The sequence below is a fragment of the Sebastes fasciatus genome, chromosome 18 (genome assembly GCF_043250625.1).
Source record: "Sebastes fasciatus isolate fSebFas1 chromosome 18, fSebFas1.pri, whole genome shotgun sequence".
Classification (NCBI taxonomy): Eukaryota; Metazoa; Chordata; class Actinopteri; order Perciformes; family Sebastidae; genus Sebastes; species Sebastes fasciatus.
In genome coordinates this window covers 14,380,964-14,392,764 of record NC_133812.1, presented here as the reverse complement: position 1 = coordinate 14,392,764, position 11,801 = coordinate 14,380,964, and the positions used below count along the sequence as shown (strand labels likewise).

The 11,801-nt window shown below is 42.3% G+C and overlaps 1 protein-coding gene across 4 annotated transcripts; it reads left to right on the top strand.

Moving 5' to 3' along the window:
- The first annotated feature begins 565 nt into the window (after positions 1–565).
- On the top strand, positions 566–9,489 carry myb (v-myb avian myeloblastosis viral oncogene homolog). Of its 4 annotated transcripts, none has more exons than XM_074615495.1 (16): positions 566–725; positions 2,688–2,805; positions 3,024–3,095; positions 3,188–3,280; positions 3,980–4,200; positions 4,726–4,963; positions 5,078–5,140; positions 5,237–5,341; positions 5,733–5,999; positions 6,166–6,321; positions 6,564–6,682; positions 6,781–6,895; positions 6,993–7,088; positions 7,763–7,861; positions 7,974–8,057; positions 8,148–9,489. In XM_074615495.1, the coding sequence occupies exons 1-16, from the start codon at positions 703–705 to the stop codon at positions 8,256–8,258; spliced, it is 1,980 nt and encodes a 659-aa protein (XP_074471596.1). In that variant the 5' UTR covers positions 566–702; the 3' UTR covers positions 8,259–9,489. The 4 variants fall into 4 exon arrangements, with proteins under 4 accessions (XP_074471596.1, XP_074471594.1, XP_074471598.1 ...); XM_074615493.1 differs by having other exon boundaries at positions 8,145–9,489; XM_074615497.1 differs by lacking the exon at positions 6,166–6,321.
- Positions 9,490–11,801: the final 2,312 nt, after the last annotated feature.

The following is an 11,801-nucleotide window of genomic DNA, read 5'->3' as shown; positions in this document are numbered from 1 at the left end:
ATAGAAGCTAAAATAGAAATATAACACACAAGAGTAAAAGCTCTAGTGCAGTATATAAGATCGTTATCTGGTTTAATAAAAGCAGCAGCAAACAGGAAAGTTTTAAGCTTTGATTTAAAAGAACACTGTTGGGATGTATAAATGTATGTTATTTTAGTAGTGTACCTTAGTTGTATTTACTTTTTTTTATTATTTTAGTTACTTATGTACTTGTTTGATATGCTGTGCACCTTATGTTGTTTGGTATGTTGTTTTGACTCTATGTACTTTGAAACATTTAATAAAAAGATTTACACTATTAAAAGAACTCAGAGTTGGAGTTGGTCCTGCAGGTTTCTGGGGAGCTTGTTCCAGATATTTGGTGCATGAACTTCTGCATGGTTAGTTCTGACTCTGAGGGGACACTAATAAGCAGACCTGAGCCAGATGAACCTGTGGATACTTCATAGTAAAACCAAAACGTCGGATGGGTACCTGAAGTATACTATAAACTGCACATGCGCATTGAGCCAGCCACCTCAGGAGCGCCAAATGTACCGGGATGCATGAAGGGGAGGAGCAGTAAGTAGTAGTGAGAGAGGCTGCTGTAGTTTAAATTAATGTCAACCTGCCTCTCCACCGGGAGAACAAACCCAGCGCACATAGCGAAAGTACGAGACCAGCTCAGCGCAACCTGCGAGCCGCTTCTACACACATACTAACATGGCTCGGCGGCCGAGAAACAGGTAAGCAACTGCTCTTTCTTTTGCATTATTTTTAAACTTTTTCCTCTTATTATAATAATAATAATAATAAATTGGACTTATATATATAGCGCCTTTCAGAAACCCAAGGACGCTTATGTGTGTCTTATAACCTACAGTTCTTTCTAATGCAAGTTGAGCGGTTTAGGTGTGCATCTTTAATTTATTATTATTATTTTTTTCATTAACTATTTCTGTTTTTAAGCTCGTTTTGTGTGTGATTGTGAACCGTTTTTTTGTGTGTCTGTGGTGTGGGTTGTTTCTCGCTGGCGCGCTCATGACAGGTGGTGGTCATCTGGCATGTGCGCTCCTCGAGCTGCTGTCAGTGGAGAGAGAGAGAGAGAGAGAGAGAGAGAGAGAGAGAGAAAAGGGTCTCTCTCTCTCTCTCTTACACACACACACACACATGGATTAATACTATTAGGCGGGTGGACAGGCGCGTGCCACGCTGTGCACAAGGACATGGACATTAATGGTTTTTAATTATAAGGAGCTTATAATAAAAACACAAAATCAATTAACTCTGTCCAAACACACTCAGAATGGATTGCAACACGTTGCAACAAATGTGTCTATTTTATTTATTGCACGTATTGGTTCCGTTGATCATCGGGCTCAGTAAAAAAAAACCACAGATGTTTTCATTTTTTTTTTTTTTTTTTAAACCTTGCATATTGGACCTTTACACCAATTTATAGCTGGCATATTTAAAGGTCATTTTAAACCAACCCGCCTTTGCACAGACCAGACCCTGAAAACAGTGTATGAGTGTTGCCGCAGCATCTCTGAAAGCTCACTGTTATTTTGGAAACTTGCGCTTTCGCAGCGTCCTATCTGTGTGTGCACTTGTCTCAAGAAGTGGCACCAGCTCTCCCTGTGTATAGTTAGTAAAGCAGCAGCTGGTTATACTCGCATTGAGCTTGTGTGTCACCAATCATTGTTTCAGTGTGGCTCATTTTCATGGTTTTAGGCAGATAACCTGAAGAAAGTGCGAGTTGCACTTGACACAAAACCACCCTGCCGATTGAGATAAGAGCAATGATGATTGTGATTAAAACTGTTTCATGGTGGTGCAGCTTTCACTTGATTCATCACTCTCAATATGAGTATAGAGCTTGCTATATTCATTGTCTTTTGTTTGCTTGTTTGTGCACACACAAAGTTCTCAGCAATCTTTTATTTCTTTAGTGTCATATTTTCATTTTTTATTCTGAAAATAGCATTAATAGCATAAATGTATTTTTCTGTATGGTCATATCTTCTATATCAGGTATAGTCACGCATGTGGGTATAAATGGACAAAAATAAGGAAGAATATCCACTGTAAATATCCTTTTGTACAATCACACACACACACACCAGTGGGGTTCCTGTTCACCTGTTGCTCTGTATGACACCAAAGTACCCTACCTACCCTCCACGTTGTCCATGCTCTACATTGTGATTGGTTAACCAACCACTCCGGTGTCAGTGTGTGTGTGTGTGTGTGTGCATGTATGACTGTGCCGTACAATGCCTGCTGCAGGTCTGAACACGCCAGGGTCACGAAATTATGATCGCATGTGCCAATCCCAGTATCTGTGGAAACCAAAAACATTGGAACCTGTTCATCCATTCCCCCCCTCCCTCCTTCCCTCCCACTTGCTGTTCTTCTCTCTCTCTTTCTCTCTCTCTCTCTCTCCCCTTGTGGGTGTCTTGGCTAAACGCCTGCACCCAAACCTTCAAGAATGACTGGTTCTGTCTGTGTTGACACCTGATGAGTTAAAGAGTGGGCTGAGTTCTTTATGCACTCTGCAAAGAGAGATGATTAGGGAGTAGTTTGGGAGATAGACAGGTACTATTATTGTGCTATTATTTGCCTTTCTATTATCTTACACTATTCCTTTTCACACGGCCACCACCTCTTTTTTTATTAAAGTTTTCTCTCTGTCCGTGTGTCTGCAGTGTTTACAGTAGTGAGGAGGATGAGGAGGAGACCGAGATGTACGAACACGATTATGACGGATCGCTGGTCAAGGCGGGGAAACGCCACCTTGGCAAAACACGTTGGACACGAGAAGAGGTACAAAACACCTGTCGAAAAACCTGCTGTTCAGTGCACTAAATGTTTAACACAGCTGGATAGAAATTGCTTCAGGAGAGAGCGCACACTTCCCAGGAGCCTGGGAACTTTTCTTTTTATAGTTGTCTGGTCTAACCACATTCACTGACTATTATGTTAAACTGCTGGGGGTTGTTCATTGCGGTGACTAACAATGTGTTTTTCTATTTTTTTTCCAGGATGAGAAGTTGAAAAAACTTGTTGAGCTTCACGGATCAGAAGACTGGAAAGTCATTGCGAGCTTACTAACTGTAAGTACGGGAGGGCTGCATGCAAAAATGGACAACAATAACCTCCCATTGTATATGCATGATTACTAATCCCCTGCACTCTGACCTACCAGAACCGTACAGATGTGCAGTGTCAGCACAGGTGGCAGAAGGTTCTCAACCCAGAGCTCATCAAAGGGCCGTGGACCAAAGAGGAGGACCAGAGGGTAAGAAAACAGCCTTTAAGAAAACGTTAAAATGCAACAAAAAAAATCAATGATGCAACCACATTTGTCTTTGCATGTTATAGTAAAACCTTCACATAGCAATGCAGAACCACTTTTCATGTAATTGGATACCACTCACAGAAAACAACACTATTCTGTAGCAACTCCTTGCCTGCTGTTGCGCATTTTTAGTTTCCCAAAAAGTTACTCAACGAGCAACATGCTCAGCCTCTTGAAGCCCGCGAAGTGTTCATTGAACTAGTCCAAAGGAGTTATATTTCCACCCAGATGCCACTGTAATGATTAGCAGAGTGGCTAACGTTCCACTGGAAACTCCCTCGCTGCTCACAAGCAGGTGTTCTCAATCACCTCCACAAGTTAAGAAAGATAAAGAAAGAGGGAAGGAGGGAGGAGAAGCACTCACTGACACACTGTGTACAGTTTTCTGAGATTTTTCTGGGTAACTAACAAGTTTGTTTTGTTCTTATTTTCTCTCCCATCTCCTCATATACCTGTGATCTTTTCACCTTATTTGTCTTACTCTGCACCCCCTTCACTTCTCCCTCTCCTCCCTGTTATTGCTCCTTCCTTCCTCTTTCCTCACGCCCCTCCACTACCATTTACTTCTCTTCCTTTTCAACACTCTTCCTCCTTGTCTTTCCTCTTTCTCTCACACACACACAAACACACACACCCCAGGTAATCGAGCTAGTCCAGAAGTACGGAGCCAAGCGCTGGTCGGTGATCGCCAAGCACCTGAAGGGGCGCATCGGCAAGCAGTGCCGCGAGCGCTGGCACAACCACCTGAACCCAGAGGTGAAGAAGACATCGTGGACCGAGGAGGAGGACCGGATCATCTACCAGGCGCACGAGAAGCTCGGCAACCGCTGGGCCGAAATCGCCAAGCTGCTCCCTGGCAGGTAAAAGAGCAGAGAATATATGAAGAAGAGGGAAAGGTGGAAAAAAAAGGAGAAGCTAGATGAATCACTGAACTCTTGGTTGGTTGACTGTGCAATGTTGCGGTTTGAGAGGGTAAGAGGGGAGGGGAGGACACTGAAGGAGAGAGAGAAACAAATGAGAAAAGGGATGAAGTGAGAAAGAACACAGAAAGAAGAAAGTGTTTCCGTTCTTTTGAAAAATAGGAATATAAAATGATTGGGGAGGAAAAAAAGACTATATAAGGTCAGGGTGTTCTTAATAGAAAAAGGCCTAGAATCAAATGCCTAAGTGAAAGTGAAAAAGAAGATGCTGTAGTTTTGGCATGATTGTAGTTGTACTGATAACCTTATCAGTTGTGTGTGTGTGCCTGACTGTCCTTCTGTGGCAGCATCTGCCTGTGCCTTCATTGATAATGCTATCAAGCACCACTAGAGGGTCTTTGTGGGTATGCGGATGCGTTTCGTAATGAACAACCTGTTAATACGTGCTATTTCCTTGACCTCCAGGACTGACAACGCTATAAAGAACCACTGGAACTCCACCATGAGGCGAAAGGTGGAACAGGAGGGTTATCTGCAGATCGCGGCGAAGAACGGCAACTCCTCGCTCTCCATGAGCCACGGCTACGTCAAGACCAACAATCACATCTTGGGCTTCTCGCACCACTCGCACCACTCGCCCAGTCACGCGCAGCTGCCTCCCCTGTCGCCGCACAACTACACCTACATCTCCGACACACACAGAGTGAGTGGGCTTTTAAACTAAAAATGTATGGGATGCCGGCAGGAAAAGGAAATGCAGATTGTGTAGCAGCAGGCGATTCATTTATTTGACGTGTGTTTCTGATCGGCTTAACAGGTACTATACCCCATGGCCTTGAACATCCTGAACATTCCCCAGCATGGAACCGCTGCTATACAGGTAAAAACAAGCAAGTGAACGCAGCATAATTGATCACTATATTGCGGCAACAGGAAGGGATTGTAAGCTAAAATCTGCTCTCTCTTTTTTTCTCAGAGACACTATAGTGAGGAGGACCCCGAGAAGGAGCAGAGGGTGAAAGAGATCGAACGGCTGCTCATGTCAACAGAAGATGAGCTGAGAGGCCGGCCGTCACTACCAGTAAGTGTGCATGCACGTCCGCGTGAGAGCACAATTTATGTGCACATGTCTTTTAAGGACAGTAGTGTGGATGTGTGTTTCGTGTGAGGAGGAAACATCTGGGGGGTCTGTTTCTGCAAAAGTGACGAAATAGAACCTTATCGCCATTTTGGCACATGTGCGTGACCCCTTGTGCAAGCCTCAACTCAACACTTCTTCACATAAAAAGTTCCCTTTCTTCTCTTTTTTCTCATTTGTTAAATTTTTTTTACACCTCTTCCTTTATTGTCAGGCTTGCATTTTTCTCTCTCGGTGCTTGTTTTACACTTACTCTACTGCGCTCACATTTTCAGATGGTTATTTTTGTCAGTTATTTATTCTCTTTATATCCTTTTTCTCCCCCCCCCCCCAGATGAACTTGCCCTATCCGATCTGGGCCGGCCAGAGCTCTTTGACCAACAGCTCAGAGGGTGTAATGTTATTATCTCATCACCATGCCCCGGCGCTGCCTCTGGACCAGAGCTGCCTACCTGAGGAGAGCGCCTCTGCAACACGCGCCCACAGCAACAACAACAACAACAACAACAATAACAACAACAACAACAGCAGCCGCCATCATCACAGCAGTCCAGCGTTCTCAAATACTATGCCAGAGTTCATGGAATGCGTCATTGATTCAGTAAGTATCTGCGTTTGCTTTGTCCTACATGTTAAGGCAACATTTTGTTCATTTTTGGGTGCCGTGACCAACTGTGTCAAGATGAAAAAGGGTAGCTTAGCAAGTAGCGACATAGATTTTTACCAAGTAGTGGGCTCTGACCCATATTTTCCCACCCTTCTCCTAGAGCCTCTCCTCAGGGGATGAGGCCACTACTGTTCTCAGAAAAGACAGAGTCTCGCCCAATCAGGGCTCAAGAACCAATCACGGAGCGTGGGTTGGTTTCATCTGCTCAACTCCCAAGCCTCTACCAGTCAGAAACGTCCCCTTTTCACCCTCACAGGTAGTTAAAGTAGCCGCGTGTGATCAGAATCCATCCAATCACCAACCTGCCACCTGCTGATATCAACAACCAATCATTCAGAATTAGTTCCTCTTCCACCTTTTTTGTTTTTTAGTTCAATCATTTCACCCATTCCTCTCCATTCCCCGTGTGCTCTCATGATCTGCGAGATTGTCACTGCTTTAAAATAAACCCGTCAAACTACTTTTGATTGATTGCTTTTCCTTCCGTTTGCTTCACAGTTTCTCAACCAGTCAATGAGCCCAGAACACTCCGACAACGACAGCTTGCGAATGAGCTCGCCTGTGGACTCCAAGCCTCTTATCCACCACACTATCAGGCACCAGAAAGAGAATGAAATGTAAGTGGCTCTATCTCTAATGCATTTTAATACGCAGTTATGCAGAATTTGGGTAAATGAGGATTTACAAACTCTCTCTTTCTCTCTCTCTCTCTCAGGTTCAGAACTCCAAACATCCGTCGTTCGATAATGGAGTCATCTCCTTGCACGCCCACGCCGTTCAGGTCAGCCCTGGCCATGCAGGAGGCCAAGTATGGACCCGTCAAACTACTGGTGAGAAAGAGACTTCAAAAATATCTTGGATTTGTCATGTTACCTTTCTGTTGTGCTTGCTGTAGTGACTCACTGGTGGATTTTTGCCTTTTTCCAGAACTCCCCTATGGAGCAGCAGATGGTAGATTCCATCAAGCAGGAACCGATGGAGTGTCCCATCGAGCAGCCTCCTCTAAAGAAGATAAAACAAGAGGTACTTTCTACTCAACATAAGCACACACACACATATGTGCCAGCAGCCATAGAGAGAAAGAATGAATAAATTGAGGCTATGATTTATTAATCTGTGCTCACAAGATAAGTGTATATATACAGAAAGCAGCCTTTCTCCCTGAAGCATGAAGCGTCTATCCATAGCTATCTACAACCAAGGCCAAGTGCATGAATGACTTGGCCTTGTGCACTCTTTCCTGCCTACAAATTAATCAAAACGTGGGAACGATTTAATTAAATTGAGGTAATTATATATCTCATGCGTACCAATTAATAAATTGTGGCCTTAAAATAAATATTTTTTCTCTATAAGGCCACTCCCGCACTCCATACATACTGTATGTTAAAAATAAAATAAATAATAAATAATAAAATAACGAAAAATCATGCAGACAAAATGTGAGACTGACAAAAGAAGATTTTTTTTTTTTTTTATGTTGAGAAAGCAAAGGCGAAAAGTGGGATGTACTTTCAGTTTGCTGTTGTGGTAGCAAATGTGGGTACATGATTTTTTAGTATTTCCAGTTTTGCAAACACAATCTCGGTCAAATTGGAGGTCAGGGTTGTCAGGGAAGATCGGTATCATTGTTTGAGGCTACTTTATGTATGTATTCACTCTCAATATTCACCATGATGTGTTCCGGTGTCTTATAGGTTGAGTCCCCGTGTGAGAGGAGTCCGTGTATGCAGTGGGAAGGACAAGACCTTCACACGCAGCTCTTCTCTCCGAACGGCCCCGCACAGGAAGTACCTGTAAGTTCACTTTCGACCACTTCATGTTCTCTAATGTGAAGCTTACTCACAAATATCCTCGAACCATAATCTTGACTTCTGTTGCTAAGATATGTTTTTTTTTTTCATTCAGGATCTGCTCACTAGCTCATTACTGAGTGAAGATGGACACAGAATCTACCACCTCCCTCACAGAGGCATGGGCAGCCCGCTACAGGTGTGTATACGTTTTAAAAATGCTATGTGGTGATTGCATGTTAAACCATAAAAAAACTCACCATCCTCTCTTTTCTCTCGCCAACAGCAGCTCAGCTCCTGGGAACAGGTGACCTGTGGGAAAACAGGGGAGCACGTTTTGGCCTCCGAGCAGAGCCACAAGTACATCAACACTTACCCCACGAGGACGCTGGTCATGTAGACAGAGAGACACATGTTGAACTGGAAAAGATCAGCAATCCCTGCGCTGGACGCAGCGCCGCGGATTACATATTTGTTGTGGTACAACAGTTGGGAGAGGCTTCTAGGCCACTTGGTGTTTTTACACTCACACTTGTTGGATTTCAACCAACCAAAGACTAAACATTTTTTAAAATCTTTTTGTACAGAATTTGCTCTGAGTTCTATTGTTCGTCCTTTTACCTTTTGGTCTCGTCACTGTGTTATTATCGATGTTGTATTATAAATGGGAAAGGGTGGCTATATAATTTGGGCTGTATTATTAATTCCGAATTTTGATATTAATATAAAGAACAAGTTGATTAATTTATTTCTTTTGTTTTGATAATGTTGTTTTTTCAATTGGCCAATGGAGCAGTGTTGTAAGTTAAGTATTTAAGCATTGTTAGCATTATCATAAATCCAAAGGCATATTAATGAATTCAAAACTGACCTCTTTATTTCAGTCATGAAACTTTTCTGTTTCTTTTTCATTTCTTTTCTTTTTTTTTTTACCGGCTTCAATGTGTCTACTGTTTATTTCAAGTGTTTGGTCTGCGCCACCTCATGTAAACACTTAACTACTGAACAAGAACAGCGGTTCTTACGTTTATTATTCAACTATGAGTGATCATGTTTTACACGACAGAAGGGGCCAGCCTTATTAGTATTACCTGACTACCACATTGGCACCTTCATTTCACGTAAATTGAGTTATCATTTCAACTTTTACGATTCATTTCTGGCCTTCGCAGTATCCTGTATGGGGGGAAACAGTCAATGAACAAACATATGTGTTAAAATTATATATTTATACATTTTAAAAATGAGCTTATATGTTTGAAACCATGAGCTTCACCCAGTAAGAGTAAGACCAAGCTGCACTTGAATCCTCTATTCTCCATAAAAAAGCGAGAGTATACTAAACACTGATGTTTTTATATTATGCTACAAACAAATCCCAATAGAATCTTTTGTATGGTTTTTGTTAAACATTTCTTTGAATAGTTTTGTATCGTTGTATAATGCTTATTCAATCAGCATTTCGTTTTCTTACTAAGACTGCAGTAGCCCATGTCAAACACTTAGCAGACAATCTTTTTATACGCCTTGTTTTTGTAGTAGCTTTTGAGCAAATTTGATAAACATGCCAAGTTTTCATGTTTTTATACTTTTATATACTGCCTAGTAAATAAAGTGTGTTGTTTTTATTACATCCTTGTGTTCAGTGTCATTTTGGGAATATTATTTTAAAGAAGTTGACGATGTAACAGTGGCAGCAATTCAAAAGCGGCTCCTCAAAGACAATAAACAACATTTGCATATATCTAAGCTGTAAATATGTTTTTACTAGTCATTACTTTAGTACAAATAGCCTGCAGTGGTTTTAAGTTACCAGTGTAAATAGCACTGTGAAGGCACACTGTTGACTGGAGTAATTCCTCTGTTTAAAGTGAATGAACTATTTGCTCTCTGGTGCCTCTACCATGCAAATTCTTTGCGAGTACTATAGTATTCAAATACTCCACCCTCATCTCCCAAACACTAGCCTGCAGATACAAAGGTTTGTTGTCATAAAGTTGTGCGGACCGTATCATAAAACGTTCTCTCCATCTGCCAATTACTAAGTCGAGTGTAGAGTTTATCAGCCAGTGAAGGTAATAAGCAAATGGACCCAACCGTTGCCTCTTTTTGTGGATAAGAGTGGTCCACTCACGTGAATGTTCCAGAAACACAAAGGGAAAGTTTACTCCTTTACACACTTAAATGTAAAATTACTGTATAAAACCCAATGCTCCTCATTGTTCTCTAAAAACATTCACACACGTATGAGCTGCACATTTACTCTCTTGAGGACACTTGTTTTCCTGTGAGGCCATGAAAGCCATGAAAGGGGCCCAGACTCACAGACCAGGAGCTATATTTACGCCCGCTCCCCTCCACCTGCACCCCCACCTCACCCTGATCCACCACAGTGCCCTCAAATATAGATTCCTATCTCAAGTAGTAGTCTCGGAGGGGTACATAAACAGAAATGACATCCATCGTGACGGACACACGGCTAACAGGAACTGTGATATTAAAGGCACGGCCAAGCAGAAATAGTTTCCTTGGGGGGTGCATGCATACGTACTGCAGCTTTAAACCTGCAGTAGGCAGAATATTTTTGGCATCATTGAGGGAAAATTCCATAATAACCTTTCAGCATATTGTAATTCAAGTGTTCTGAGAGAAAACTAAACTTCTGCACCTCCTCATGGCTCTGTTTTCAGACTTTAAAAAATCTAGCCCGTGACGGGAGACTTTGGCCAATCACAGGTCATTTCAGAGAGAGAGCGTTCCTATTGGCTGTTCATTCAATTGTGGCAACTGTCAATCATTTGCAAACTCCGATCAAACTAGGGGCATCTGCAAGATTTCACAGACCGGAACAACCAATCAGAGCTGAGCTGGAGCGTTGCCGTCTCTGAGCAGCTGTCAATCACTCGTGAACTCCGATCAAACGGTCAAACTAGGCAGCGCTGATCAAATATGAATGAATATTCTGTTACTGTAATGCCTATTTCTAGAATAAAATGTTGTCAGAAACATCTTGTAGTGTACTGTTTAGCTGTAAAATGAGAAAGTTTGCTGCGGCTGGTGGGCGGTGCTTGGTATTTCCTCAACTGATCTCAACACGGCTGCCGGGTCACAAACTTTCTCATTTTACAGCTAAACAGTACACTACAAGATGTTTCTGAAAACATTTGAGGCGAGAAATAGGCATTACAGTAACAGAATATTGATTCATATTTGATCAGCGCTGCCTAGTTTGACCGTTTGATTGGAGTTTGTGAGTGATTGACAGCTGCTCAGAGACGGCAAGGCTCCAGCCCGGCTCTGATTGGTTGTTTTTCCTCCGGTATGTGAAATCTTGCAGATGCCATTAGGAGCACCGGAGGACACAGAGGTTTTTTTTCCGGATTACCTGTCTCATGCACTACTGTCAGGATATAGTGACCCTTTTATAAAAAATAACTTTTTTGAATCATATTTGCTAAATTCTCTGTGAGCATTCAGCAATTGTAGTGTGTGTATGTGTGTCTTGTGGAAAGCGGCCAGAGCAAGAAGCAGACTTTCACATTGGGAATTTCACCATCTTCTACTAAACCCAAAAGAAAAAAAAGAGATAGAGAGAGAGAGAGAGAGAGAGAGAAAAGCCCCAAACCCCACGAGATTTACAGACACCTGCTTCCACTGAGTGAGAAGGCAGCTGCCTGTGTGTGTGTGTGTGTGTGTGTGTGTGTGTGTGGATGGTGGTTTATTGACAAAAACAATATAGACCCAGATGGATTTTGTAAGACATAACATGCTGTAGTGTGAAAAGATGGATTGATGTCAGTGCATTTCAAACTGAGACCAATAGGAGGGTTTCTACTTGTGACTGTAGAAAATAAGACCTCATTGATGATTGGACAGTAAAACTCCCAGCTCTTCAGCGTTGGCTCCTTTAATCAAGTGAAAAGTGAAACAGGAATGTGACTGA

What these genes read in the sequence shown, in the direction of transcription:
- myb (XM_074615493.1), top strand. Translation starts at nt 703, where the DNA reads ATGGCTCGGCGGCCGAGAAACAG. An exon ending in ATGGACCCGTCAAACTACTG is followed by an intron (nt 6,896 to 6,992) that starts GTGAGAAAGAGA and finishes GCCTTTTTCCAG; the next exon opens with AACTCCCCTATGGAGCAGCA. An exon ending in TAAAGAAGATAAAACAAGAG is followed by an intron (nt 7,089 to 7,762) that starts GTACTTTCTACT and finishes GGTGTCTTATAG; the next exon opens with GTTGAGTCCCCGTGTGAGAG.